The 14,536-nt window shown below is 43.2% G+C and overlaps 1 protein-coding gene across 1 annotated transcript; it reads right to left on the bottom strand.

The window, feature by feature from the left end:
• Positions 1-6,211: 6,211 nt before the first annotated feature.
• On the bottom strand, positions 6,212-14,281 carry LOC123732580 (proline-rich receptor-like protein kinase PERK14; the record flags this gene model as incomplete). Its single annotated transcript, XM_045711845.1, has 2 exons — positions 6,212-8,355; positions 13,132-14,281. Coding segments are annotated over 2 exons (1,307 nt in total), but the record flags the coding sequence as incomplete, so codon positions are not given.
• Between the last annotated feature and the right edge of the window lie 255 nt (positions 14,282-14,536).

Consider the following 14,536-nt stretch of genomic DNA (forward strand, 5'->3'; position numbering starts at 1 on the left):
ACTCACCATAACGCTAAATCAGTGGGAGCCCTGAGCTTGTCTCTCTGCAACGAGACGGTCCCATCTAGGGGTAATGGGAGACAATGACACCCGAAGTGTGTTGCTTATGTCCAGTCTACTCTGTCATTTGGTTTTGGTTGCTGTCACTGCAGAAAATCCCACTTCACACAAATAGGATGTTGGAAATGGCAACAGGGTTTTCAGTGCTGTTGTGGCGATCTGAGGGTATTCTGCCGTGTCTTTAATCCAGAACACCGGCAGAGTTGTTGTCTCGAACATACTTTTAAGGCCGCCATCTTTGCGATCTCCAGCAGTTGATCTTCTTCTTGCATAGACATGCTGGATTCACCTGGTTTGTTGACAAATGGGTCGGCGGATCCATTCCTTGGCAGTTCGTGGGTCTTTTGTGGTTGGGAAGTAGCGCTCAAACTCTTTAAAAGCAAAGACAGGTGATCGTGCACCAGCTGGGACAATGAAGGCTCAGTCTCTTCCAAAATCCCCGCGAATGTTTGAAACATGTCAAATATAACTCTGTTAACGCGCCGTCCCCACAAATCCAGTTTGGCTTTAAATGCAGTTAATTTATCTGCCAACTTGAAGACAGTTGTCATTTTCCCCTGAAGTGACCGATTGAGTTCATTGAGCAGGTTGAATATGTCGCACAAGTAAGCGAGTTTTGCGACCCATTCCTCATCACTGAAATGTGCTGCCAGCGGTGACTTTTTTTCTGAGAGAAGTCTCTGCAGCGGCTCTCGTAATTCAAACAGTCTGGCCAGCGATCTCCCTCGGGATAACCATGTTATTTCTATGTATAAGAGAAGGTGTCTGTGCTCCGCGTTCATCTCCCTCACAAAGCTGCTCGAACAGGCGCTGGTTAAGGGCGTGTGCTTTGATGGGGTTAATAACTTTAACGACATCATTCAATACGCTGTTAAGTTCCGGTGGTGTTTTTCGGCTAGCCAGCATTTCCCTGTGAATGACACAATGCGTAGACTCACATTCAGGTGCAACCTCCTTAATCCGAGTCGTTAAACCAGACAGCCGTCCGGTCATGGCAGCAGCTCCATCTGTGCATATGCCGCCACAAAAGGACCATTTCAGTTTTCCTGATATATAATCATCCAGCGACTTGAATAGTTCTGCGGCTGTGGTTTTGGTTGGCAACGATAGTGCACATAACATATCCTCATGCACATCCTCCTGATAAAGATATCGCACATAAACAAGTAGTATTGCCTTGTTGTCAATATCTGTAGACTCGTCAACCTGGAGTGCGTACCACGGTGATGTATTAATCCTCTCCAACAATTGTGTCTCAATGTCCTCTGCTATTTCCTCAATGCGCCTAGTGATGGTGGTAGCCGAAAGAGGCACCTGTGCCATCCTTTTAACCGCAGCCTTTTAACCGCAGCCTCTCCTAGAAGTTCACGGCAAATGTCTTTAGTGGCGGGCAGGATCAATTCTTCACCAATGGTGAATGGCTTCTTAGCCTTAGCAATACGATTAGCCACCAAGTATGATGCTCTCAGTGCACTCGCATTTGTTGATGTGGTGTGGCCCTCAGTAATTGCTTCTGTCCTTCTTGTTCATGCTTTTTTCTTTCAAAATACTCCGAAGGCTTGTCTTTTAATGCAGGGTGCTTGGTCTCCAAGTGGCTTCATTGCCTCATTAGAGAGCCGGAGCGGGCTTGGTGCGCGGGAATCACCTGTCGCGATAAAGCCATATTTTAAGTAGGACTCCTGGTATTGTCTATTAAATGCAGCTTTCTTTTTCTTGGAAGTCGTAGGCTCTTCTGTCTCCTCACCGGGCCTTTTCCACTTCGCAAAGAAACTTTCCAAAGACGTTTGTTTTTTACTCATTTTGCTTTGCTTGGGGGTTTAATTTTAGCAGCAACGTATCACGTGACCAAGACAAGCGTCAAGAGTGAGTCATAGACGGAGTGAGTCATAGACGGAGTGAGTCATAGACGGAGTGAGTCATAGACGGAGTGAGTCAGACGGATGTAACAGAGGGATTCCGGTCATTTTTCAAAATAAAACATCGTTCAGACTCAGATAATAAATAAAACGGAAATAATGTAAGTTATTTATTCTTTCTCTGGGGCCCGGTACCGGGGGTTGGGGACCGCTGCCGTAGAGCGTCAGGCAGTGTTGCAAAAGGCTCATGAAGAAACTGAGGGCCAGACTTCTTAATCCACTGCCAATCGGACAGCTATGAGACAGGTATGTCTTGTTCCTGCTCTGTGTAGAGTATGGTGTGCTGTACTGGCTATACATGAAGCTCCGAGAGGATGTTCCCGAGTTCTCCGAAACGAGCTAAGTAAACTACAGCATGTGAAGTGAAGGCCGCCCAAAGCCAGAAAGGGCTAAGGGGCATTCGCTGTGAACCCTATAAACCTTATCCTGTATAAAGGGGAGTTAGGCTTTAGAATCCCTTTACTAGAACATGTGGGAAGTCAGCACCTGTTACGGCTAGACGTTCCGCTAGCGGAACCCCTCGACTACATCGGTGAAATGGCAGAGCGCCAAATTCAAATTAAATTGCTATAAATATTAAACTTTCATGAAATCACAAGTGCAATACATCAAATTAAAGCTTAACTTGTTGTTAATCCAGATGCCATGTCAGATTTCAAAAAGGCTTTAAGGCGAAAGAAAACCATGCGAATATCTGAGGACAGCGCCCCATCATACAAATGCATAACAAATCCTTTTCAACCAGGGAGGTGCGACACGAAAGTCAGAAATAGCGATATAAAAAATGCCTTATCTTTGATGCTCTTGTTCTATTGGCACCCCAAAATGTCCCAGTTACATCACAAATGATCCTTTTGTTCGATAATGTCTGTCTTTATATCCATAAAACTCAGTTTAGCTGACGCGCTTCAGTCAAAAATCCACTCAGTTTCCCTCCGTCAAGATGCATTCAAAATGAATCCCAAACGTTACTAATAAACTTTTCTAAACAAGTCAAACAACGTTTATAATCAAATCAAATCAAATTTATTTTTATATAGCCCTTCGTACATCAGCTGATATTCTCAAAGTGCTGTACAGAAACCCAGCCTAAAACCCCAAACAGCAAGCAAAGCATGTGAAAGAAGCACGGTGGCTAGGAAAAACTCCCTAGGAAAAACTCCCTAGAAAGGCCAAAAACCTAGGAAGAAACCTAGAGAGGAACCAGGCTATGAGGGGTGGCCAGTCCTCTTCTGGCTGTGCAGGGTGGATATTATAACAGAACATGGTCAAAATATTAAAATGTAAAATGTTCATAAATGACCAGCATGGTCAAATAATAATAATCATAGTAGTTGTCGAGGGTGCAACAAGCACGTCCGGTGAACAGGTCAGGGTTCCATAGCCGCAGGCAGAACAGTTGAAACTGGAGCAGCAACACGGCCAGGTGGACTGGGGACAGCAAGGAGTCATCATACCAGGTAGTCCTGAGGCATGGTCCTAGGGCTCAGGTCCTCCGAGAGAAAGACAGACAGAGAGAAAGAGAGAATTAGAGAGAGCATATTTAAATACACACAGGACACCGGATAAGACAAGAGAAATACTCCAGATGTAACAGACTGACCCTAGCCCCCCGACACATAAACTACTGCAGCATAAATACTGGAGGCTGAGACAGGAGGGATCAGAAGACACTGTGGCCCCATCAAACCTTAGGTATCCTATTATGCAAATAAACAATAACATTTAAGACGGAGAATCGTTATTGTCTTTACCGGAGATAAACAAAAAGAACGCGCACTCGTCCATGCGCAAGGAAACACTTCAAGCCAAAATGGGAGCCACCTAGAAAACTACAATTTCTGGGTCATTTTTCCAAAAACCAGCATGAAACTCTTTCTAAAGACTGTTGACATCTAGTGGAAGCCCTGAGAACTGCAATTTGGGAGGACGGGGGCTTATAATTATAGTACTAGCCATTGAAAATAGAGGTAAGCTGAATTATTTTGGGGGGGGGATGGTTTGTCCTCGGGGTTTCGCCTGCCATATCAGTTCTGTTATACTCACAGACATAATTTTAACAGTTTTAGAAACTTTAGAGGGTTTTCTATCCAAATCTACCAATTGCATATCCTAGCTTCTGGACCTGAGTAGCAGGCCGTTTACTTTGGGCACGCTTTTCACCCAGACGTGAAAATACTGCCCCCTAGCCCGAAGAGGTTAACCTGTTAGGGACAATCAATATCACCAATATCCAATGGTAGAGCGTGGCGCGAAATACAAATACCTTAAAAATGCTATAACTTCAATTTCTCAAACATATGACTATTTTACACCATTTTAAAGACAAGACTCTCGTTAATCTAACCACATTGTCCAATTTCAAAAGGCTTTACAGTGAAAGCAAAACATTAGATTATGTCAGGAGAGTACCCTGCCAAAAATAAATCACACAGCCATTTTCAAAGCAAGCATATATGTCACAAAAAACAGCTTTTTACATTAGCATGTGACGTTCAGAACTAGCATACCCCCCCCGCAAACTTCCGGGGGAATTTACTAACAATTTACTAAATTACTCACGATAAACGTTCACAAAAAGCATAACAATTATTTTAAGAATTATAGATACAGAACTCCTCTATGCACTCGATATGTCCGATTTTAAAATAGCTTTTTGGTGAAAGCACATTTTGCAATATTCTAAGTACATAGCCCAGCCATCACGGGCTAGCTATTTAGACACCCGGCAAGTTTAGCCTTCACCAAAATCAGATTTACTATTACAAAAATGTTATTACCTTTGTTGTCTTTGTCAGAATGCACTCCCAGGACTGCTACTTCAATAACAAATGTTGGTTTGGTCCCAAATAATCCATCGTTATATCCGAATAGCGGCGTTTTGTTCGTGCGTTCCAGAAACTATCCGAAATGGTATATCAGGGTCGTGCGCATGGTGCAATTCGTGACAAAAAAATTCTAAATATTCCATTACCGTACTTCGAAGCATGTCAACCGCTGTTTAAAATAAATGTTTATGCAATTTATCTCGTAAAAAAGCGATAATATTCCGACCGGGAATCTCCGGAAAAATCACAAAGACGGGGGCGGCCGTTGTTTTCCTGACACCACACTCCCAGAGCCCTCACCTCCTCCCAGTAGTCTGTCTCGACATCGTTGGTAATCAAGCCTACTACTGTTGTGCCGTTTGCAAGCTTGAGGATTAAGTTGGTGGCATGCTTGGCCATGCAGTCCTGGGTGAACAGGGAGACAGGAGGGGGCTGAGCACACACCCTTCTGGGGCCCCAGTGTTGAGGATCAATTAATTAATTTATTTAACCCTTATTTTACCAGGTAAATTGACTGAGAACACATTCTCATTTATAGCAACGACCTGGGGAATAGTTACAGGGGAGAGGAGGGGGGATGAATGAGCCAATTGTAAGCTGGGGATGATTAGGTGGCCAGGATGGTATGAAGTCCAGATTGGGAATGTAGTCAGGACACCGGAGTTAATAACCCAACTCTTACAATAAGTACCATGGCATCTTTGGTGACCACAGAGTCAGGACACCTGTTTAACGTCCCATCCGAAAGAGATATCTACCACAATATATCAGTCATAGAGATATCTACCACAATATATCAGTCATAGAGATATCTACCACAATATATCTGTCATAGAGATATCTACCACAATATATCTGTCATAGAGATATCTACCACAATATATCAGTCATAGAGATATCTACCACAATATATCTGTCATAGAGATATCTACCACAATATATCAGTCATAGAGATATCTACCACAATATATCTGTCATAGAGATATCTACCACAATATATCAGTCATAGAGATATCTATCACAATATATCAGTATAGAGATATCTACCACAATATATCAGTCATAGAGATATCTACCACAATATATCAGTCATAGAGATATCTACCACAATATATCAGTCATAGAGATATCTACCACAATATATCAGTATAGAGATATCTACCACAATATATCAGTCATAGAGATATCTACCACAATATATCAGTCATAGAGATATCTACCACAATATATCAGTCATAGAGATATCTACCACAATATATCAGTCATAGAGATATCTACCACAATATATCACATTAATGGTCCCTTCCACCACCTTCTGGACAGAAAGAACAGCTGCATTTATCCATTTATAACAAAACAAGTTAGTCATTGTAAATGGAGGAGTCAGTAATACAGATACATTAGTGGAACGATTTACCACATCTTTATTTATTGACATTTATGTACAGGTAACATTACTATGGTACCAAGGGTCACTGGGTCATATTGGTCATGCAAGGCAGTACTGCATACGGACAAATAAAACAGTACAGGAACCTACAATACATTATCAATGATTCATTATCACAAAATAAACTTCTGGATGACTCACATACAGTAACGGGATACAATACAACATTTACAAAGCATTAACAATATAACATGTTAGATGGCTTTAAGTTGATATAAGCTGACAGGTTGGTAGAACTGCTGTACACCAAGGTGCTTACAGGACAGATGATCTGAAACGTTATTGAAACTGACCGGTTCTGGTGTTGGCTTGACCACTTAGAGAGTGGTCGGATAGCTTAAATGAAGGTCTGACACCTTAAAGGAGAGGTCTAACCGAGTTTAAGGAGCGGTCTGACTGATTAAATAGAGATCTGACTGAGTTAAAGGAGCGGTCTGACTGATTAAATAGAGATCTGACTGAGTTTAAGGAGCGGTCTGACTGATTAAATAGAGATCTGACTGAGTTAAAGGAGAGGTCTGATTGATTAAAGGAGAGTTCTGACTGATTAAATAGAGATCTGACTGAGTTAAAGGAGAGTTCTGACTGATTAAAGGAGAGGTCTGACTGATTAAAGGAGGGGACTGACTGATTAAAGGAGGGGTCTGATTGATTAAAGGAGAGGTCTGATTGATTAAAGGAGAGGTCTGATTGATTAAAGGAGGGGTCTGACTGATTAAAGGAGAGGTCTGACTGATTAAAGGAGAGGTCTGACTGATTAAAGGAGGGGACTGACTGATTAAAGGAGCGGTCTGACTGATTAAAGGAGAGGTCTGACTGATTAAAGGAGAGGTCTGACTGATTAAAGGAGAGGACTGACTGATTAAAGGAGAGGTCTGACTGATTAAAGGAGAGGTCTGACTGATTAAAGGAGAGGTCTGACTGATTAAAGGAGAGGTCTGACTGATTAAAGGAGAGGTCTGACTGATTAAAGGAGAGGTCTGACTGATTAAAGGAGCGGTCTGACTGATTAAAGGAGAGGTCTGACTGATTAAAGGAGAGGTCTGACTGATTAAAGGAGAGGACTGACTGATTAAAGGAGAGGTCTGACTGATTAAAGGAGAGGTCTGACTGATTAAAGGAGAGGTCTGACTGATTAAAGGAGGGGACTGACAGATTAAAGGAGGGGTCTGACTGATTAAAGGAGAGGTCTGACTGATTAAAGGAGAGGTCTGACTGATTAAAGGAGGGGTCTGACAGATTAAAGGAGGGGTCTGACAGATTAAAGGAGTGTACTGACACCTTAAAGGAGAGGTCTGACTGATTAAAGGAGGGGACTGACACCTTAAAGGAGGGGTCTGACTGATTAAAGGAGGGGACTGACACCTTAAAGGAGAGGTCTGACTGATTAATAAAGGAAAGGTATACTTGTATGTATGAGTGACAGTGGTCAACAGCCACAACAGAGGTATTATTATTAAATAACTGTTAATGATGAAGAACGTACTGCAGATATCTGTACTACACAGGAAGTACATATGGCGATATAGGAGTCAGGGGTCACCACTCACAGTCACTAATCTGTAATAAAACACATCATCACATTAAGGCTACAACATCCAGAGGCAATGGGTAACATCAACTCAACACAAACATCCATTCTGCTCCACAACACCTACTGATGGAGCCGTCATCTTCATGCATTAGAACGTCATATATATCTCCTCCTCCTCACACACTGACCGAGGGCCAAGCTTCACGCAGGTAGCTAGCTACAGGTAGTTACAGGTAGCTGGCACTTTGACATCATCACACTCAACTGGCCAATTGAGTCCTCAGAGACACAGAGAGGCAGGGGATGGAGGCGGGACTTGGGAGTTATACAGTTACACACAGTTAATCTCAGACTGGGTCACGTTTATGTCAATGAAGTCATCAGCCAATCCTAGAGCATGTGGGAGAGGACTAATCAGAGAAGAGGCTGGCGAAGGACTTGCGGATGTTCCGGATGGTCTCGGCCTTGGCTTCATCCTCTCCGCCCGCCGAGGAGCTGGTCGAGCTGGAGCGGAAGAACGACGCATCTCCCAACGCGCTGAAGGCATTGGTCAGGGACTGGGACTTACTGAAACACACAGAGACATAACGTTAACCCTAACAATAACTCCTAACCTTAACCCCTAATCTGGTCAGGGACTGGGATTTACTGTAGATACATCACGTTAAACCTGACTTTAAACCTTAACCCTAAACCTAACCTTGTCAGGCACTGGGATTTACCGCAGAGATATCACATTAAACCTGACCAAACCTCGTAAGGATCGGACATTTTTGTAAATTTTTGCTTAAAATGACATCCAAATCTAACTGCCTGTAGCTCAGGACCTGAAGCAAGGATATGCATATTCTTGATAACATTTGAACGGAAACACTTTGAAATTTATGGAAATGTGAAATGAATGTGGGAGAATATAACATATTAGATCTGGTAAAAGATAATGCAAACAAAAAAACATACGTTTTCTATTATTTATTTTTTCATCATCTTTGAAATGCAAGAGAAAGGCCATAATATAATATTGCAGTTTTGCGCAATTTAGCGGGTTGTGTGCATAGTTTCACAGTATTTTGCATGAAGTCTGACCAAATGTGCCGAATTGGTCAATTGATACATTTTCAAGTACATAACTATAGAGTGCATACAAACATCCTATGGTAATATAACATTATAGTTTATACATTTTTACATTTTTTTTTAGTCATTTTAGCAGACGCTCTTATCCAGAGCGACTTACAGTAGTGAATGCATACATTTCATAAATTTTTTTTTTTCTGTGCTGGCCCCCCCGTGGGAACCGAACCCACAACCCTGGCGTTGCAAACACCATGCTCTGCCAACTGAGCTACAGGGAAGGCAGTCCCAGGAATGTCATGCATGATGGATCATTAGCTGATACACTAACTTTCACACATCTACAGTTGAAGTTGGAAGTTTACATACACCTTAGCCAAATACATTTAAACTCAGTTTTCACAATTCCTGACATTTAATCCTAGTATAAATTCCCTGTTTTAGGTCAGTTAGGATAATCACTTTATTTTAAGAATGTGAAATGTCAGAATATTAGAGAGAATGATTTATTTCAGATTTTATTTATTTCATCACATTCCCAGTGGATCAGAAGTTTACATACACTCAATTAGTATTTGGTGCATTGCCTCTAAATTGTTTAACTTGGGTCAAACGTTTCGGGAAGCCTTCAACAAGATACCCACAATAAGTTGGGTGAATTTTGGCCCATTCCTCCTGACAGAGCTGGTGTAACTGAGTCAGGTTTGTAGGCCTCCTTGCTCGCACACACTTTCTCAGTTCTGCCCACACATTTCCTATAGGATTGAGGTCAGGACTATGTGATGGCCACTCCAATACCATGACTTTGTTGTCCTTAAGCCATTTTGCCACAACTTTGGAATTATGCTTGGGGTCATTGTCCATTTGGAAGACCCATTTGCGACCAAGCTTTAACATCCTGACTGATGTCTTGAGATGTTGCTTCAATATATCCACATAATTTTCCATCCTCATGATGCCATCTATTTTGGGAAGTGCACCAGTCCCTCCTGCAGCAAAAGCACCCCCTACAACATGATGCTGCCACTCTCGTGCTTCACGGTTGGGATGGTGTTCTTCGGCTTGCAAGCATCCCTCTTTTTCCTCCTAACATAACGATGGTCATTATGGCCAAACAGTTTTATATTTGTTTCATCAGGCCAGAGGACATTTCTCCTAAAAGTACGATCTTTGTCCCCATGTGCAGTTGCAAACCGTAGTCTGGCTTTTTTATGGCGGTTTTGGAGCAGTGGCTTCTTCCTTGCTGAGCAGCCTTTCAGGTTATGTCGATATAGGACTCGTTTTACTGTGGATATAGATACTTTTGTACCTGTTTTCTCCAGCATCTTCACAAGGTCCTTTCCTGTTGTTCTGGGATTGATTTGCACTTTTTGCACCAAAGTACGTTAATCTCTAGGAGACAGAATGCGTCACCTTCCTGAGCAGTATGACGGCTGGGTGGTCCCATGGTGTTTATACTTGCATACTATTGTTTGTACAAATGAACGTGATATCTTCAGGTGTTTGGAAATTGCTCCCAAGGATGAACCAGACTTGTGGAGGTCTCGGTCTTGGCTGATTTCTTTTGATTTTCCCATGATGTCAAGCAAAGAGCCACTGAGTTTGAAAGTAGGCCTTTAAATACACCCACAGGTACACCTCCAGTTGACTCAAATTATGTAAATCAGAAGCTTCTAAAGCCATGACATAATTTTCTTAGCTGTTTAAAGGCACAGTCAACTTAGTGTATATAAACTTCTGACCCACGGGAATTGTGATACAGTGAATTATAAGTGAAATAATCTGTCTGTAAACAATTGTTGGAAAAATGACTTGTGTAATGCACAAAGTAGATGTCCTAACCGACTTACCAAAACTATAGTTCGTTAACAATACATTTGTGGAGTGGTTGAAAAACAAGTTTTAATGACTCCAACCTAAGTGTATGTAAACTTCCTACTTCAACAGTGGGGTGGTTCTGGAGCCAGAGGCAGCAGATGTTCAAACTGTAGAACCCAGTTCCTACATTTGAATATAAAAATGTTTTTATCAAACAAAACTATGCTACATTTTATTTCTGGGACCCTCAAGATGACAAATCAGAGCAAGATTACTGAATGTTAGTACATTATTTACCTTCAGAGGTGATTGTATCAAACCAGTTACAGTGATAAAAGTTTTTTGTTGTCGTGCACTCTCCTCAAACAATAGTATGGTATGTTTTCACTGTAATAGCTACTGTAAATTGGACACTGAAGTTAGATGAACAAGAATTTAAGCTTTCTGCCAATATAAGACACACCTATGTCCTGAAACGTTTGTTGGTACTTACAACGTAATTCTAGTCACATTAGCGCATGTCAGCGCATGTTAGCATCAACTGTCCCAGGGACACCGATCGTATTGAGGTTAAACCCTAAAGCTAACCTGGTCAGGGACTGGGATTTACTGCTGAGACAGAGACATCACGTTAAACCTGACCTTAAACCCTGAAGCTAACCTGGTCAGGGATTTACTGCAGAGACAGAGACATCACATTAAACCTGAACTTAAACCCTAACCCTAAAGCTAACCTGGTTAGGGACTGGGATTTATTGCAGAGACAGAGACATCCCATTAAACCAGACCTTAATGAGGCTAGGGGGCAGTATTTGCACGGCCGGATAAAAAACGTACCCGATTTAATCTGGTTACTACTCCTGCCCAGTAACTAGAATATGCATATAATTAGTAGATTTGGATAGAAAACACTCTAAAGTTTCTAAAACTGTTTGAATGGTGTCTGTGAGTATAACAGAACTCATATGGCAGGCCAAAACCTGAGAAGATTCCATGCAGGAAGTGGAAATCTGATTTGTGGAATCACTTTCAAGCCTTTGGCTATGAAACACACAGTGAGTTAGGATTCATTTAGCTTCCTAAGGCTTCCACTAGATGTCAACAGTCTTTACAAAGTGGTTTGAGTCTTCTCCGGTAAAAACTGACCGAACGAGAGGCCTGGAAAGTTTGTCATAGAGGGAGGGCCATTACTACTATGACGCGCATGCCCGTGGGTACCCTCTCGTTACGAAACGTTTAGTAAGACAATGCAATCGTCCGCCTTGAATATTATTGAAGCTCTGATTGAAAAGGCCCTAAAGATTTATGTTATACAACGTTTGACATGTTTGAACGAACGTAAATACATTTTTTTTGCACATTCGTGACGACAAGTCCCGCGCCTCGTACATTATGAGTAGCCTTCGAACGCGCTAACAAGAAGGAGCTATATGGACATAAATTATGAACTTTTTTCGAACAAAACTACATTTGTTGTGGACCTGGGATACCTGGAAGTGCCTTCTGCTGAAGATAATCAAAAGTAAGGGAATATTTACAATAGTATATTTGATTTTAGATGGTTCCAAGATGGCGCTAACCTGTATCGCCTAGCCTATTTTCTGAGCATAGCACCTCGTTTATTGCAAAGTGTGATTTCCCAGTAAAGTTATTTTTAAATCTGGGAATGCGGTTGCATTCACGAGATGTTAATCTATAATTATTTGAATGACAATATTATATTTTACCAATGTTTTCGAATAGTAATTTTGTAAATTGTAGCGCTGATTCACCGAAAGCATTTGAGGGAAAATATTTTCTGAACATCACACCGATGTAAAATGCTGTTTTTATATATAAATATGAACTTTATCGAACAAAAGAATGCATGTATTGCCTAACATGATGTCCTAGGAGTGTCATCTGATGAAGATTGTCAAAGGTTAGTGCTTCATTTAGCTGTGTTTTGGTTATTTGTGATGCATGTGATTGGTCGGAAAATGGCGGTGTGGCTATTTGTGTTGATGTACTCTCCTAACATAATGTAAGGAGAGTACATCAAGAAGTGTATCTATAAAACGGTGTAAAATAGTCCTATGTTTGAGAAACAGAAATTATTAGATTTGGTTATGAATATGGCGGCCTGATTTTTCGCTGGATTTTGATCCCGAATACGCGATCAGAGCGTCAAGAGGTACCCTATCCCTAAAGCTAACCTGGTCAGGGACTTACTACAGAGACAGAGACATCACCTTAAACCTGACCTTAAACTCTAAGCCTAAAGCTAACCTGGTCAGGGACTTACCGCAGAGACAGAGACATCCCATTAAACCTGACCTTAAATCTAACCCTAAAGCTAACCTGGTTAGGGACTGGGACTTACTAGAACAAACACACAGTACATCAGGGTAATGGCTCTGACAACATTGTCACCATGTCATCATTTTTGTTTAATGTAGCTAAAGCTCTTACTTCAGCAGTGGATGGCCCTTGGGTGCTGGCTGTTCTTCAACCGGAGGCTGAGCTTCAGCTGATTCTGGGGCTGGGGCGGGGGCTGAGACTGGTAGTGGGGATGAAGCTGAGCCTGGGGCTGAGACTGGGGCTGGGGATGAGGCTGAGTCTGGAGCTGGGGATGAGGCTGAGACTGGGGATAAGGCTGCGGATGGGAATGAGGCTGAAACTGAGACTGGAGTAGGCTCTGGAGCAGGCTCAGGAGCCATGGCAGTGCCAGTGGAGGACATGGGCATCATAATAGGGGTGGGGTCTGGGTGAAAGTCTGGGGAAAGGACCGTTGGTGGCTGAGCTTTAGCTGGAGACTGGGGCAAGAAAGGGGACTGCACCCTCCCAGGGGACCTCTTTGGGGACAGGGACTGGCCTGGCGCTCTGGATGAAGACACAGCATCAGGATTGGGCTTCAGGCCAAGGGGTGGAAGGGGGTCTGGGGTTTGGGCTGGATCAGGGGCTTGGAGTTGCGGCGTACAGGAGGTATAGGCTTGGGCTTGGGAGGCAGAGGGGGCAGCTCTGCTGGCTTCCCTGGGGAGGGGCTGGTGATGGAGACATCTGAGGCTGGGGCTTGGGCTGCTGTGTAGTGGGGGCAGGGGTTGGGTGGGAGACAGGGGCAGCAGCTGGGACTCGGGGTGAGACAGGGGCAGGGACTGAGACAGGGGCAGCAGCTGGGGCAGGGACTGAGACAGGGGCAGCAGCTGGGGCTGGGGCTGGGGGTGAGACAGGGGCAGGGACTGAGACAGGGGCAGCAGCTGGGACTGGGGGCTGAGACAGGGGCAGCAGCTGGGACTGGGGCTGAGACAGGGGCAGCAGCTGGAACTGGGGCTGGGGCAGGCTTTTGCACTGGGGAAGGGATAGGCTTTGGTACTTGAGCAGAGGTCATCTTTACCATCGCAGGAGGGGGGTGGCTTTGGTGGAGGGGAAGAGGATTTCTTTTGCACTGGGGCAGGGGCTGGCCTAGAGACCGGAGCAGAGTATGGTTTTGCCACTGGAGTGGAGGCTTGCTTTTGAATGGGGATGGTGGCCGCTCTTAAAACCGGAGGGGACACCTTGGGCGCTAACTCTGCTGGAGGCTCCACACTCTGTGGTTGAGTGAGCTGGGCCTGCACTGCACCCCCTAAAGGTAGGACACAGAACAGTATCATGTTATAATACATACTGGAAAATACAATACAAAACACAAAATAAAGAAAAACCCTGACAAATACCAAAAAGCTTTTGTTTAAAAATCTTTCTAAATCAAGTGTATGGAGACAGACAGGCAGACAGACAGACAGACAGACAGGCAGACAGACAGGCAGACAGGCAGACAGACAGACAGGCAGACATCACTAGTCTCAGCAAGGGAATAGAGTCAATGTATTGGAGGGTT

The sequence above is a fragment of the Salmo salar genome, unplaced genomic scaffold, assembly GCF_905237065.1.
Source record: "Salmo salar unplaced genomic scaffold, Ssal_v3.1, whole genome shotgun sequence".
NCBI lineage: Eukaryota > Metazoa > Chordata > Actinopteri > Salmoniformes > Salmonidae > Salmo > Salmo salar.